The 15853-nt window shown below is 37.4% G+C and overlaps 1 protein-coding gene across 1 annotated transcript in view; it reads right to left on the bottom strand.

Moving 5' to 3' along the window:
* Nucleotides 1-15853, bottom strand: part of LOC100985670 (multidrug resistance-associated protein 1-like) — a 92821-nt gene that overhangs the window by 66431 nt on the left and 10537 nt on the right. Inside the window, 3 exon segments of the mRNA XM_008972543.4 lie at nucleotides 4608-4785; nucleotides 11944-12086; nucleotides 12793-12940. Coding sequence (XP_008970791.4) covers nucleotides 4608-4785; nucleotides 11944-12086; nucleotides 12793-12940 — 469 coding nt within the window.

Raw genomic sequence — 15853 nt, 5'->3', positions numbered from 1 at the left:
GAGCAGGCCTTGTATGCATTTCTGTACTTTTTTTCTCCCAAGTTATTCTAACAACAGAGCCTTTACCCCATGCAATGTATCCTTCCATTATTCCATGACCCACATCATGGAATATTAACCATGACACTTTTCCTGACCATCCTAGCTGCAAGTAATACACATCAGTTAATGTAGAGCCGCAAGGGCTCCAAAAATTCACATCCCAATGATCTTCAACCAGAAGTATGAGAAATGGTAAAGCTGAAGGTGGTAGCACATAATACTTATAAGAATGCATTCTTCAATCCCTTGTGTGCCAATAAATATGCCAGGATTCTCTTTCTGACTCTAAGGGCAGGATTTGGATTCTGTCTCTCCTTCTCCTGACTATACTTAAGTATCTCTACTTTAAGAATGTAACTAAATTTTTACCATTTTTTTTTGCGTTTTATAATTACCATAATTAAAGTAAGATAACGCCTGTAAACTACAAATGGAGACAGTGTAGACACCATACTAGCCAATATGGTAGCCACTAGCCAGATGTGGTTATTATATTAAAATTTAAATTAATTAAAATTAAAAATGGACTTCTTTAGTTGTACTAGCTACATTTCAAGGGCTCAGCAGCCATATGTGATTAGTGCCTACCATACTGTACAGTGCAAATACAGAGCATTTTTTAAAAAATCACAAAAACTCTATTGGACAACGCTTAATGGAGGAATTACCCCAGACTGCCCACATTAAACCCAGGTTTAATTGATGCTTCTTTTTAAAAAAAGTTCTTTTTTTTATTTTTAATTTATAGATTTGGGGGTACAAATGCAGTTTTGTTACATGGCTATATTGGGTCATGGTGTTTCTCATCCCTTACCATCACCCACCCTCCCAGCCATCCTAGTCTCCAATATCTATTATTTCACTCTGTACGTCCATGTGTACACATTATTTAGCTTCCACTTATAAATGAGAACATGTGGTATCTGACTTTCTGTTTCTGAGTTATTTCACTTAAGATAATGGCCTCCAATTCTATCCGTGATCTAGCAAATGTGACATGATTCCATTCCTTTTGTATGACTGAGTAGTATTCCATGGTGTGTGTGTATATATATATGTGTGTGTGTGTGTGTGTGCATGTGTGTGTGTGTACACAGACATATACAGCACATTTTCTTTATCTGATCATCTGTTGATGGACACTTAGGTTGATTTCATATCCTTGCTGTTGTGAATAGTGCTGTGATCAACAAACAAGTGAAGGTATCTTTTTGATATAATGATTTCTTTGGAGTCATGTTTTGTTTTTTAGTCTCCAAGAATTTTCATGGAGCTTACACCTGTGAACTAAGGGGTAACAGAATCTGAGTTTTGAGATCCACAGAATCTTAAAGTCATCAAGTGGAAGGAGGCCCATGTTCTTTCTTGCAAACCTAAAAATGATATTCCCGGAACTTTATTCCAAACTTACACTAGTAATTGTGGATGGATAAGGAACAAAGCACATCCTGATACCTGCACCCCTGATATAGTTTTGTTCTGTGTCCCCACCCAAATCTCATCTGGAATTATAAACCCTATGTGGCGAGGGAGGGACCTGGTGAGAGGTGATTGGATCATGGAGGCAGTTTCCCCTGTGCTGTTCTCATGGTAGTGAGTGAGTTCTCATGAGATCTGATGGCTTAAAAGTGGCACTTTCCCGTTTGCTCTCCCTCTCTCTCTTGCTGCCAAGTAAGAAGTGCCTTGCTTCCCCTTCACCTTCCACCATGATTGTAAGCTTCCTGAGGCCTACCCAGCCACGCAGAACTGTGAGTCAATTAAACCTCTTTCCTTTGTAAATTACCCAGTATCAGATAGTATCTATATAGCAGTGTGAACATAGACTAATACAACCCCTCACCAAGAAAAGGACCTGAGACCAACTTTACCCTATTCTAGTCACAAGTCCCTGATGAAGTATGGCCAATTTCAGACAAGTATGAGTCATCTGGAATTCTAAAACCTGTAAAGAAGAAGGGAAGTTTAACAATCCCTGTTCACCTCATGGAGAGAGACTTGTGTCTCCTGTTACACTGTAATATCCACTACAGGGTCCACAGAGTAGGCTTGATAGCAATACTCCTTTGATCCTTCAGTGTCCCTTAATCTTAAACAATCTTTAAGGAACTATACAAGGTCTATCCCCTGTAGTCACTATTCCCACTTTGCAAGACTCAATGATGACACTTGTTTCTCTTTTTAATTTCTAACAGCTTGCTCTAATTTCTACTTCAGTCCATTCTGTTTTTACATTTAAGGTGTTTGGACTCAGAACATGATACCCCAAAATGTGGCACCTTGGCATACTGAGCACTTGGAACTGAAGAACATTGGGAAGGCCTCAGAAGCAAAGTCTCTCTGACCCTCTCAAGCCCTTTTGTCTCCCACTCCTCTTTCTTTCCTTTTTCCAAAAGTGAGTCACAGAACTAGAACCCCTCTCAAACAAGCCCCATTTAACTTAGAAAGGTAACACTTTTTCCCGTCTCTCTTGAAGACCATCATTCCAGAAGGGTCCTGTCCAATATCCAGGGAAAGGAATACTATACAGAGAGGCCAGGAACAATTTGAATGGAAAGGCCATGCTGGGTTTCTCCTCTCAGTCCCTTACTATTAGATCACACCCTTTTGTCTGATCACATTTCTACACTGCTGTCTATTCTCTATAGAACCTAAGCATAAGAATAGACAGTTTTCCCTGGATCATTGGGTCTTACTTCTGAAGAAGTAATTTTTAATTAAATTAACTTGTTTTATTTTTCTCTTTTCAACCTGTCTTTTGCTATAGGAATGTCCACTGCAACTCTTATGATGGATGAAAAGAGGTATTACACCTTTCTGCCCCTACAAAGGACTGCTTTTATTTAGAGCAGTTTTAGGTTCACAGCAAACCTGAGAGAAAGGTACAAAGAAATCTCATATACTCCTTATCCTGCATGTTCATAGCCTCCCCCATTATCAGCATCCTCCACAGAGGGGTACATTTGTCACAGCCGATGAAACTACATTGACACATCATTATCACCCGAAGTCTATAGTTTGCATTAGGGTTCACTCTTGGTGTTGTACATTCTGTGGGTTTGTACAAATGTATAATGACATACATTCACGATTATACTATCACACAGAGTGGTTTATTGCTCTGAAAGTGATCCGTGCTCCACATTTTATGCTTCTACATTCACTCTTTCATGGCAGTTTAGTCTTTTATGTTTGTAAATCCACCTACATCTCATGTCTAAACTCCAATGCTCTAATCATGGAATAAAATCCTGTTCCATATGGACTATATAACAAAACAAGTGTTAGCATTCAAACCAGTTTCTAGATTCTTCTGTATCTTTATTCCATATTGGAGGCAGCACATACTGCCTCTAGAATTAGGACTGGGACAGCCCCTCTAATTCTGTATGTGGACTGAGTTCTACAGAGCTAAACTCTGCTGCAAGTTCAGTTACCATTTACTGCTCAATTTGTACTTGGCTTTCCAAGATCCATAAAACCACTTCATGCCCCCATTGTGGCCCAAAGAGCAAAATGGCCTGTAATGCTTTATGTCCAGCTCAGCCCAAATTATAATACTTTCTTCCCCTTACACAAAGTCAATAGCTCTCTCAAAGACCTTTTCAAGACTTCCTATGTGAAAACTTCCTTAACTATGTAAAACCCCTTGTAGATTTTCTGTTCATCTGATCTATAAAATCTGCATTTAGTTCCACATGTTTGTTATGTATGCTAACACTTCCCTCAATTTATTTGGAAAGCAGGGGCTCACTTGTTCATTCATTCATTCATTCATTCAGTAATCCAACTTTAATAAAGTATAAAAGTCATTGTCTTATATGATATGGATACAACAGCTAAATAAATTTCTATTCCAAATCCTGATGAACCTACAATTTAAATCAGAGTGCAAAGCGGGAACAAAGTACACTTGTTGCTTGGATAATTACTTGATAACTAGGGGCGGGAGGAAGCTCTTTAACTGTTTATAATTATGTTGTAAATAAAAGACCCTCCATGGTAAAGAGGTAGTGTTTAAAAAAAGGACTAATTAAACTTTAGGGTTATGCCAGGAATAAAGATCAGCCAACTTTGGGAGGCAGGACTTAGAATAAGAGAGAAACGGAGAATGACAGTATAAAAATGAGTGACTTTATTGCATAAAAATGAAGTTCCCAGAGGAGAAAGGAAAAGGTAATATGAAGACTGAAAATAATATTGTGAAAAGGAGAGCTTTTATTGATGCATACATATAGAAAACCATGAAAATATTCAATTCCACTCACTTTGTGAGTAGCAGTTAGGTGGCATAAGATTAAACAAAGATTATCTTTAATGTAATGGATTAGGGCTGACTAGAAGTTGTAAAGACCAGAGAGAGAGAAAGAGAGAGAGAGAACATGCACTAAAGAGAAATTAATGCAACCAGTATCGATGAGCCAAAGTTCTTTTAAAGCAAAACAAATGTATATACAAAGGATTTCCTAAGGACTTTTTGATATACTCCCCTATTTTTCTAGTCCCCTTATTTTAAAGCACATAAGGGAGTAGTCCACCCAGGAATGGGGATTCATTGGAATTTTTACCTTTTTGTAGATCAGTCCATTTACAGCTGTCTTAACTTTTGCTGAGGTGAGCATGTTAAAACGTTGATATTGCTGAAGAATCAGAGTTTGCAAAAAGACTACAACAAGAAGTGCCACTGCATAGCCATAGCCATTCCAGCCAAAATCTGAGCTGTGTTCACAGAAAATGATAATTTGCCTGCACGTCATAAAAATTGAGAAAGGGGCAGAAATGTTAAACATCTGAAGTGTTAAATGCTTATGAGAGTTTAGTATTGTCAAAGTGTTACACACACACACACACACACACACACTCCTACCTGTTCTTTTTCTTTACTTGCTTAATTTGATATTTGTCCCCGCCCTCTCTTTTTTTTTTTTTAGTAAAATCAGGAATCCCTTCCACTGGCTTGTGAGTACGAGGTTATTTTCTGGTTTTCACATGGCAGGCCCATCAAATAATTAACTTTTCTGGTATAACTTCATCAGAAAAGTCGAGACATAGATACATTTAAAACTTTATTTTTCTCAAAATTATGTGTTTTATCAAATACAGGGAAACATGACAACCAGAACGTAAGTAGGGGATCTTTTAGTATGGCTCACAGGTGCTGCTTTTTTAAGCTTGATTTATATCTCATGTTTTATTGTCACTTTTATTCATAACCAATTTCTTTTTTCTCTCCTTTTCCTTATTTCCTCTTAAGTTTGTGACAGCATGATCAGGATGATTAGGGCCAATGCTGGGGAGCAGAAAAACAGTGGGGATGGTTCTAATTACAAGTATCTTGGCTGATAGTCCCTCAACTATAAACATTGTCTAAAACTCAGAGTGCCTGATGTTCACTGGTAATAATATTTTAAGCATGATTTCACCTTTTTAAAACTGCATCAATGCGACTGAAAATAGTGTTAAATTTAAAAGACTATATAGCACATGCAATATGGTGAAAACAATTTGGGCGTATACTGTGACATACTACAAGTTAACATGTCATTTATTTTGCAGGCTTACCGTTTTGGGTTTTATTTAGTAGTCCCTTCGATTTCACATGTAAAGGTATAGTATTAGAGGTTTGATAAATGGACCTTTTTCACTGTAAACTCTGGAGATACAAAAATGTTCTATATCATTGTAATGAGCCATTTTGAGTGAATCCATAGGTTAGTAGAACTAAAATGAAACCATATGCAATTAGGTTTGACTATATCTACCCTTTTCTCAAAAAATATTATATTTAAAAAATCATTCTTTATAAAAGTTTAATTTTTTTTTTTTTTTTGAGACAAGGTTTCATGCCTGTTGCCCAGGATGGAGTGCAGTGATGGGCTCTTGGCTCACTATAACCTCTGCCTCCCAGGCTCAAGAAATCCTCTTGCATCAGCCTCCTGAGTAACTGGGATTATAGATGTGCGCCACCATGCCCAGCTAATTTTTGTATTTTTAGTAGAGGCGGGGTTTCGCCATGTTGCCTAGGCTAGTCTTGAACTCCTGACCTCAAGTGATCCGCCCACCTTGGGCTCCCAAGGTGCTGGGATTACAGGTGTGAGCCACTGCACCCAACCAAAAGTGTAAATTTTTAAGTGGTAAGTAAAGCGTAAATTTCTAGGCTTTGATCTATTTGTTGACAATTTGGACAGCTACTGTGGGAAAATTAAAAGTAACTTGTCTTGTTCAAATTGCTTTATTAACCAAGTACTTAAAATATTAACTTTATTAAAATCAGACTTTAGAATAAAATATGTACAAGTGTCTCTAATAGTAAAACCTCTAGGTATCAACAATTATTTGGAGCATTATATATTCTCAATGAAACTATTAAATTATCCCGCACCCCACATATACATAATAACAGCATAAAGTTCTGTATTCCTTAATTGATGTCATCCATTGGGACACCTGCTTTTTATGAAAGCAATTGCTAAATGCCTTCCTGTTCTAGGAATTACATTTCCTGAAAGAGTAGCACTATTCTTATTGGGCATATATCTAACAATTATACTTTTTCCTTTTGCATAAAGACAAAACAACTAAATGACTAAAATCAGGCACTGTAGTGGTTCTACACACATTAATTGAGAAATATTAAAGAAATATTAAAAACAATCTGGGCCCAAGGCATGATAAAGACCATAAAACAATATTCATGATATTAGATATGAATACTTATTTTTTGTTTGATATTAAAGTAAAATCCATAAAGGGAGGAAGAGAGCCAACACAACAATCAACAAGAAATGTATGTAGTAAATAATGAAAGTATAGTTTTACTAATAAATTAATAAAAGTATTTCTTTTATATGTTTTATTTTACACATAAGAGTCATAATAATATGACAGTGTGCTCTCATCCTTAAAGATAGTCCTCTCCAGCAACTTTTTCATATAAAAAGAATATATATATTTTGAGACTGCATATGTACATATATACATTTTGAGACTGCATATGTACATATATACACACGCAGTCTCAAAATATACATATTCTACATATGTATGTGTGTGTATATATATATGAGACTACACATGTATATATGTAGTCTGAAAATTAGCTTATAAAATTAGTTCTTCTATGGCCAAATTATGATCATACAAGCTCTGCAATTCTTTCTGATCACTCATTTGTTACTTATTGTGAAAATTTTAAGGTTTTTCAGCTGCTGCAGAATAAGGGTACTTTGGAAAATTGTAACTTTGGGTTAAGTCCCATTTGTTCTGTATTTTTTTCAGGGAATTTATTTCGGTTCTATGTGCCAGACTTTGTGCTAAGAGCTAAGGACACAATGATTGAATAATACAGGATAGTTTGCCTCTTTCATCACCCAGGCAGGGAGAAAGGTGTGACTCGTTGCAATGCAATATTAAAATTCTTGTTTTGCAGGTTTGATCAAACCAGTGTGATGCAAATTGTCTCACAAAGTAAAGGAGACTGTTCTGTACCCCACAGACATTCTTTAGTAATTCAGGTACAACTTTTAGGGAACATAGACACACTGAATTGCTATGACCTACTGCTATTTTAGGAAAGACCATAGCCATGGTGAGATTCTCTCTCAAGTTTCTTGAGCAGCAGTCATTGGCAAAGGGGAATCAGAGTATGACTGAAAATCCCTTGCTACTCCTCTCGTTGAGAAATTGAACCTCTTTTCTCTAATTCCCTTCCCTTCGAATGTGGGCTGATTTAGGCAATCTCTTGGCCAAAACAATGTGGCAGAAGTGACCTTCTGCGATTTCCAAGCCTATGTCGTGGGAAGACTTGTCTGAGCCTCTTGTAATACTCATTCTGGGGAAATCCAGCTGCCATGTAGGAAATTTAACTACTCCAAGACCTTTGTTCTCAAGCTAACCATTCAGAGAGGCTGTAGAAACAGAGAGGAGAGAGATGGTGAGGGTGGGGTGGAGAGAGAGAGAGAGAGGACAGAGGAGAGAGAGAGATCTGACCATTTCCAGCCATCTTAGCGCAGGCCTCAGATGTGTGAGTCAAGGAGCCATTTTGGGCATTCCAGAACCAGCACACAGGGAGAAGAACCAGGGCAACTCAGCCTACAGTTAGAACCAAAGCACCAGCCATATTTCTCCATTTGAGCTGCTTCAGCTGTCTCCAGTTGTTCTAGACACTCAGGCGAGGTCACAATCATGGTGGAGCAGAGAAAAGCAGTCTCTGCCTGAAGTTTTGACCACCAAAATCACGAACACAATAAAATTGTTGTTTAATGCCACCAGATTGTGATGTGATTAGTTTTCCAGCATTGGATAACCAGAATAGGGCAGGAGAGGAAGATGCTGACCAATTTCTCCGATAGAAAGATTTCTGGTCACACATAAAATAGTGCTATGATGACTCCTGGGATATGCTGAGGTGAGGGGCAGAGGCAAGGGGAGGAAGAGATTTGTCATTATGTGGGGAGGGGGCAGTTAATCCAGGAAACATTTGGCTTATACTTCTACAGACAAGGGAACCAACAAAGAATTTGGGGTGAAAAATGTCAGGAACAGTTTTCTGACAGCAATATACACCTTGCTTGGATTCTCTGGTTCCATTCTCTCTTGTTTTTATTTTTATGTGTTTGCGCTGGCCACTGCTTCTCAATATCCTTTGATAAATTTCCTCATCTTCACCAACTCTACACATTGGAGTAGCTGATAGTTTTTTGTTGTTGTTGTTGTTTTTTGAGGACATCTTTACTTTTCTTCACATATGTTAAGGTGATTTCAGCCAGAACAATGACTTGACATACCCAATCCAATTTAGAACAATTCCAGTTTGTCACTCCAGCCTATATCTTTCCCAATACCAGGTGTATATAGACAATTTCTTACTCAATCTTTTTTTTTTTAGACGGAGTCTTGCTCTGTTGCCAGGCTGGAGTGCAGTGGCACGATCTTGACTCACTGCAACCTCCGCCTCCCGGGTGCTGGGATTACAGGCATGAGCCACCACACCCGGCCTACTCAACCTTTTAATCTAGACGGCCCCATGTCAGGGATCCCCATGATGACTCCCCAGCTCAATTATTTATTTTAATAACTTACAGGACTCGGCATATAGTTATCCTCATGGCTATATTGATTATGGTGAAAGGATACAAAACAAAATCAGCAAAAAAGAAAAGCTATACGGGGTGAAGTCTGGGAGGAAACAGGCACAAGCTCCAAAAGTCCTTTCCCTGTAGAGTCACACAGAGAATGCTTAATTCTCTCAGCAACTAGTTGTGGCAATACATGTGAAATGTTGTCTACAAGGCAAGCTTGTTAAAAATTCAGCATCCAGGGTTTTTATTGGAGGCTCGTCAAGTGGGCACCCTTTTCTTAACACACACCAAAATTCCAGACTCCCAGAAGGAAAACAGGTATTCACCATGAACCGTATTGGTTGTATAAACAACCTGGAAATATTGAACCATTCTTATCAGTTAGGGTAGTGGGTACCCTCCTGAAATGTAAGTTCCAGTTGCCAGCCAAAGACCACTCCTATAAGCAGGCTTTCCAAAGTCCATAGGCAGGCCTGCTATGTTAATTCCTTCTTGCACAATAGCTAATAGATCTTTCAAGGTTAACAGTCCAGAAGCAAACCCCATTCTCTTCTCTAGTCTTTCTTTCATTTTCTATATCTCAGGATATGCTGACTCATTTACCTGATGATCTAAACAAAAATTTTGAAGGCATCCTTAACTTCTCGCTTCCTCTCTCAACCTACATTCAGTCCACCAGTATATTCTGTTAACTCTACCTTTAAAACACAACCAGAGTCTGACCACTTCTTATCACCTTTATTGCTACTACCTAGTTGAAGCCACCATTAACTTTTGCTTGGATTATCGCAAACAAACTTCTAACTGGTGTTTCTTCTTCCACTCTTGCACGTCTTGATTTTATTCCCCACATAGCAGCCAGAGTCATTCCTATAAGACTTAAGTCTAAGCAGACCATTGTTTTTTTGCTCAAAATCTTCCAAATTCTTCCCTGCTAATGTGGACTAAAAGCCAATATTCCCATCATATTTCATAAGGTCCTTCAAAATCTTTTCATCTCTGCACCTTTCTGACCTCAGTCTTACCTTTCCAGCTCTCTGCTCCAACCTCACTTTGCCTCCTTGCAGGCCCTCAGAGATATCAAGCATGAGCTTCTTCATGACTTTTGCCCTTCCTGCTACCTTTAATCACAATAGATATTTTCTTGGCTTCCTCCCTAACTTCCTTCAGAACTGTGACCAAATGTCACCTTATCACCAATGTCTTTCATAATTACCTTACATAAAATGGTAACTTCTAACTCCTCAGACTGGCATTCCCTTACCCTACTTTACTTTGTTCCTAAGCACTGATGATATCATTTATGTTTATTCATTTGTTTGGCTTTCATCTCTCCCCTCTAAGTGTCATCAGAGCAGGTTCTTTGTTTTGATTTTTGTTCTGTCCCCGCAGTCGACCTAGAACAGTTTTGGCATGCATAGGTGCTCAATAAATATTGAATGAATATATTCCTGAATATCATATGGGATCTAAGTAATGCAGGATTAATGATATTTTCATGAATTAAATGGTTATTAAAAACTCTAACAACTTGGAAATTTTTCAATACTAAAAATATAATCACCAGTTAATAAAATATATGTTTCTTTGCATTTCCTTCATATGACAGCTAGGTATAAGTCAAGGTTTCCTTGAAAAAGGTGGCACAGTCAAAAGATCAATTTCATTGTCTGCCTGTAAACCATTGCAGGTAGATATTATCGAAATGTTTCAAGTCATTTTACTATGTCTATATCTAGATATAGAGATGCACAGAAATATACATATATTAGGTAATAATAATATATGTTCATATATGTTATACATAGTAATTGTGTGTGTGAGTGTATGTTTGTGTGTGTGTTATTGCCATGGCTGTTAAAGCTCAACTCTCAAAAGGCCACAACTAAGTATCGTAGTGAAAATATGTATCATTTCCTTTTCAAAGCATACATTCAAGCGAGACTTCCTAGATTTCAATTACGACTCTGGCACTTTCTAGCTGTGGGGACTTGGACAAATTACTCCACCCTTTCTGTCTGTTTCTGCCATTGTAATACTGAATGTAATAATACTGTCTACGTTGCAGGAGTGTAGTAAAGATTAAATGAGATTACCAATGTGATGGTTAATTTTACGTGTCAACTTGACTGGTGAAGAGATGGTAAAACATTATTTCTGTTCAATAACATTTAAATAATGTTTTACCATCTACCAGATGTCTGGGTGTGTCTGTGAGGCTGTTTCTGGAAGAGATTAGCATTTGAATCAGTAGACTGAGTAAGGATGATCCCAGGGCATAGTGCCTCATCCAATTTGTTGAGGGCCTGGATAGAACAAGAAGGTAAAGAGAGAGTGAATTAGCTCTCTTTCCTGGAGCTGAAATATCCACCTTCTCCTGCCCGTGGACGTCAGAACTCAAGGTTACCTGGCCTTTGGACTCAGACTGCATTATGCCACTGTCTTTCCTGAGTCTCTAGCTTGCAAATGGAAGACTGTGGGACTTCTTGGCCTCCATAATTGCAAGAGCCAATTCCCATAATAAATCCCCTCTTATTTGGGTTTATATATCCTATTGGTTCTGTTTCTCTGGCGAACCCTTGCTTAATAAAATTAATATAAGATTTTAGAGCAGTGCTTAGTACAGGGTTGACTTTATTAGATATTGACTATATTATCCTAATTCCCATTTATATTGTAGATAACCCTAATAGCATGTCTACATCCTAATAATATTTGCAATAAGAACCTTCTCTACTCTTTTGTATTAGAACTTTTATATTAGAATACTTACTTTTCATTTATCTGTGAGGAGGGAAAAAAAACCCACCAGACTTTAACTTACTTCATTATGAGTGGGCTACTGAAGGACAAAATATCAGCAAACACTTTGAATAAGGCAACTTGAATCAGGACGGATTTAAAGGTGTTCCACAATGCATAGAGTAGAGATGGTTTCTTGATATGTGCCTCTTTATAACAAGATACCTACATAATTGAAGAAAATGGAAACAATGAGAAAATTGGACACAACTAATATTAATAAAATGAAATATAACTAAACTAATTATACAATTAACAATATTGCTCTAAAGACAATAAGGTAATAAGAAAGGAATAAATCAGTTAAACTTGAAATTATGACCCATATCATTGAGATGGTAGGTGGTGTTACTTATACCACATGCCATAAAGGGACAAGTGCAATAGTTGCATTTTATTATTTTTGTGAGTTTTGAAACTATTTAATTAACATAAATACAGTTTTTATCTCCAAATTATATTTTCTTTTGGAGAAGTCTGAAAATAATATATATGCATATGATGCTAGAGGTGGAGTGTCTGCTCCTGCTCCCATAAACTTCAATTTTGGCCACCATATAATTTGCTTTGACCAATAGACATGATGCTCTGAGATACAGAAGCTATCTTTGTCACCACTGGTAAGGAGCCAAAGATATATACATGCATATCAACACATTTGCTCCTGAACATTAAAGAGAAGGAATGTTGAGTAGTTTGAAGACAGAAATGGGCTGCAATAGCAACAAATTATGCTTATAAAAATAGATTGTCATTTCACACATTTTACAAATTTCGATATTAATAATAGTATCTCATACTTGAAAAAAACTTTATCTAGTTGTCAGGCAGTAATTACTTCAGGAGTTTATAGAACTTCATAATTAATTACCTTTACTTTTTGCCTGTCTTGATTCCTTAAAACTTCCTTTCTCCATTGTTTTTCAAAGATGGGACACACAGTGCAGAAGGAATCACTTTCCTTTAGTTCAAAAAGATCCTCTCTTTCCAAAGGTCTCTTATAGCCTAAAGTAATTACTCTAAAGATGAAAAAGTAAGGTAAACAAGACAGCAAAACAAATAATCTAGTTAAAAATAAATTGTCATACATTTATTACTTTCTTTGATTTTTACATTATTTTATTGATTAAAATACAATGACTAGATTATGTGTTTAAACAAATCATACAGTTTTATCCTGGAGGTCAATAATGTGCAATAATCATTTATAGTTTTTATAAATGCTGTTTAGACATCCAATTATTCAGTGAAACACTGACTTCATTTATTCAGCTTATATTTGGGAAATGTACCACTCAGCTCATTAAAATTTATATAGCAAATTTTCCCAGTAGAATATTACCCTTACCACTCAAGTACCCAAATTGGCTTTTAGGCTTCTATTGGAGGGAAAACGAATCCAACCTCTGCATTTGCAATTTTCTTCTGTTCTACTAGGACTTTCTGTACAATTTGCCACTTGACTTTATAGATTGTACAACTGGATGTGGAGTACTTGTCCCTATCCCATAAGCTCTGGCCTTGGCCTTATGACCAACAGAATATGAGCCAATGTGAGAGTGCAATTTCTGAATTGATGCCTTAAGAAGCAAGGCAAGTCTCCACCAGCCTCTTAGTTTTTCCACCCTCCTCCATTCAATGAGCTTATCCCAGGTGACACTGCAAATAATTATGCAAGAACAATGGGTCTAAACTGGGAGGCAAACAAGATGCATAGTGTAGTTTTACCACAGAAGTTACCGTGAGAGAGAATGAATTGTACTTACCCACAGCTCTGCTCTGCTCTACCATCTTTCTGCTAACAGGGATCTGATATTTCTTCAGTTGAAAATCTCTTGAACTCATGGTAAGGTCTTATTTTAGCCACAGAGTTATGAATTATAATTGATCTAATCCAGTCCTGGTACTCTCATTACCCTCTGCTTGGGATTAATAATTTAACTGAGTTATGGCTAACAATACCCAAGCCAATATCTGCTAGGAAGAACTTTCTTTTTCAAATGAAAGCACAGAACTTCAAAAGGAGAAAACATGTTGCCTCCCTTCTCTTTCCCTTTTGTCCTTTGAAGCCATGATGCTTTGAGATATAAAAGCCATCTTTGCCACTACGGATAAAAAAGCCAAATAATAAGGATGGGAAGCAGAAAGACTGAAAAAGCCTGAGCCTTTTGTTTTTTTTTTTTTTTCCCACAGACTCTTGCTCTGTTGCCCCAGCTGGAGTGCAGTGGAGCAATCTCTGCTCACTGCAACCTCTGCCTCCTGGGTTCAAGCAATTCTCATGCGTCAGCTTCCCGAGTAGCTGAGATTACAGGCACACACCACCATTCCTGGCTAGTTTTTCTACTTTTAGTAGAGACAGGGTTTTGCCCTGTTGGCCAGGCTGGGCTTGAACTCCTGGCCTCAAGTAATCAGCCTGCCTTGGCCTCCCAAAGTGCTGGGATTGCAGGTGTGAGCCACTGTGACCGACCTAGCCTGGGCCTTTCGTAACATTTCTGCAATAGTTCAACAACCTATTTTCAGTAACACCCTCTTTCCAATAACATAAGAAAATAAATACTTGTTTGTTTAAACTATTATTATCTGGCTATTCTGTTACTTGAAGCTAAACTCACTCTGAAGTGATTTAAATCAGATATAGTTTGTGACTTTGGTGACATGACTTGTTCAATAAGAAATTAAACCCATATTTAAATCCAGGCCTTCTGACTGGCCTAAGTTCTGTCCATATAAAGTGTATTAACCGAAGAGGCGGTAACAATGCCTTAAACTACTCCAAATTGGGACTGCTTTCATTGGCCTTGTTACTAAATAATCTCAATTGATTGACTCTGGGATGAATTTAAACCCTATGGTAACAAAAGATTCCACTAGATTTTATTTTACTTTTAGTATAATACATAATATCTTACCACAATTCATATCTAACAAAAATGTTTAAATGTAATAAGAAGGGACTTTCCGTAATCATGTTTCTGTTGGCTCAAATATGCTGGACATTTTCCTGCAGTGCACTTTTAAAAACATATTAAGCAATAAACTACTTTCTTGTCATATTAAGTTCTATTTCATTCCATGAAATAAATATTCATTTTCAAAATAAGACTGCATTGACTTTTAGAAAAGCATTTTTAATAACATTTACTGCCTCAGCATTTTGAGTTAGAACTGTGCAAAACTCAGCGGTTTCGGTTCAGGGAAAAGAGACCTCTTGCTTTCATGCTGAGTCCCCAAATAATGCAGCATCTAAAAGTGACACTTAAGCTGACTTGATTGTGACTCTCATGGCTTAGTGGTTTAACTACCTTGACTTTTTTCCCAGATGTGTGTTCCCCTCCACTATCTTTTGCTCTCTTCTAACAGACTCTGATCACATGGCTGGCCCTACCTTCCCACACAAGAGTTTGGAAAAAGAATAAGCAAGGAAGTGATAACGAAGTGGTATTTATTTAAATCAAATGTTGAGGCAGCTTTTTGGGAAACAATGAGGACCAAGAGTTGGCCCTCTCAGTAAGTGAAATGTGTAACACATACTAGGTCCCATCAACCTGTGGGCTTTATTCCTAAAACGATAATACAGTTTACACATGTATCTCATATTTTTAGAATGATGTTTCTTTTCAAAGGACATTCACATCAATGAATTTGATTCTCACAACTCCCCAAAGCTGGCAGAGCAGGATTAATTTCTCATTTTTACAGGCAGTTAAACATTAAGAACTTCAGAGACTGGTGATGGTGTTTTATATGTAAAATAAACCAGGGCTAACTTAGCAAAAAGCAGACAGTGAAATGTATTACTTCTGATATGGTTTGGCTTTGTTCCCACCCAAATCTCATCTTGAATTGCAGTTCACATAATCCCCACATGTCATGGGAGGGACCTAGTGGGAGGTAACTGAATCATAGGGGTGGTTACCCCATGCTGCCGTTCT

This window comes from Pan paniscus, chromosome 22, assembly GCF_029289425.2.
Source record: "Pan paniscus chromosome 22, NHGRI_mPanPan1-v2.0_pri, whole genome shotgun sequence".
Lineage (NCBI taxonomy): Eukaryota > Metazoa > Chordata > Mammalia > Primates > Hominidae > Pan > Pan paniscus.
This window is presented reverse-complemented; position numbering and strand designations above follow the sequence as displayed.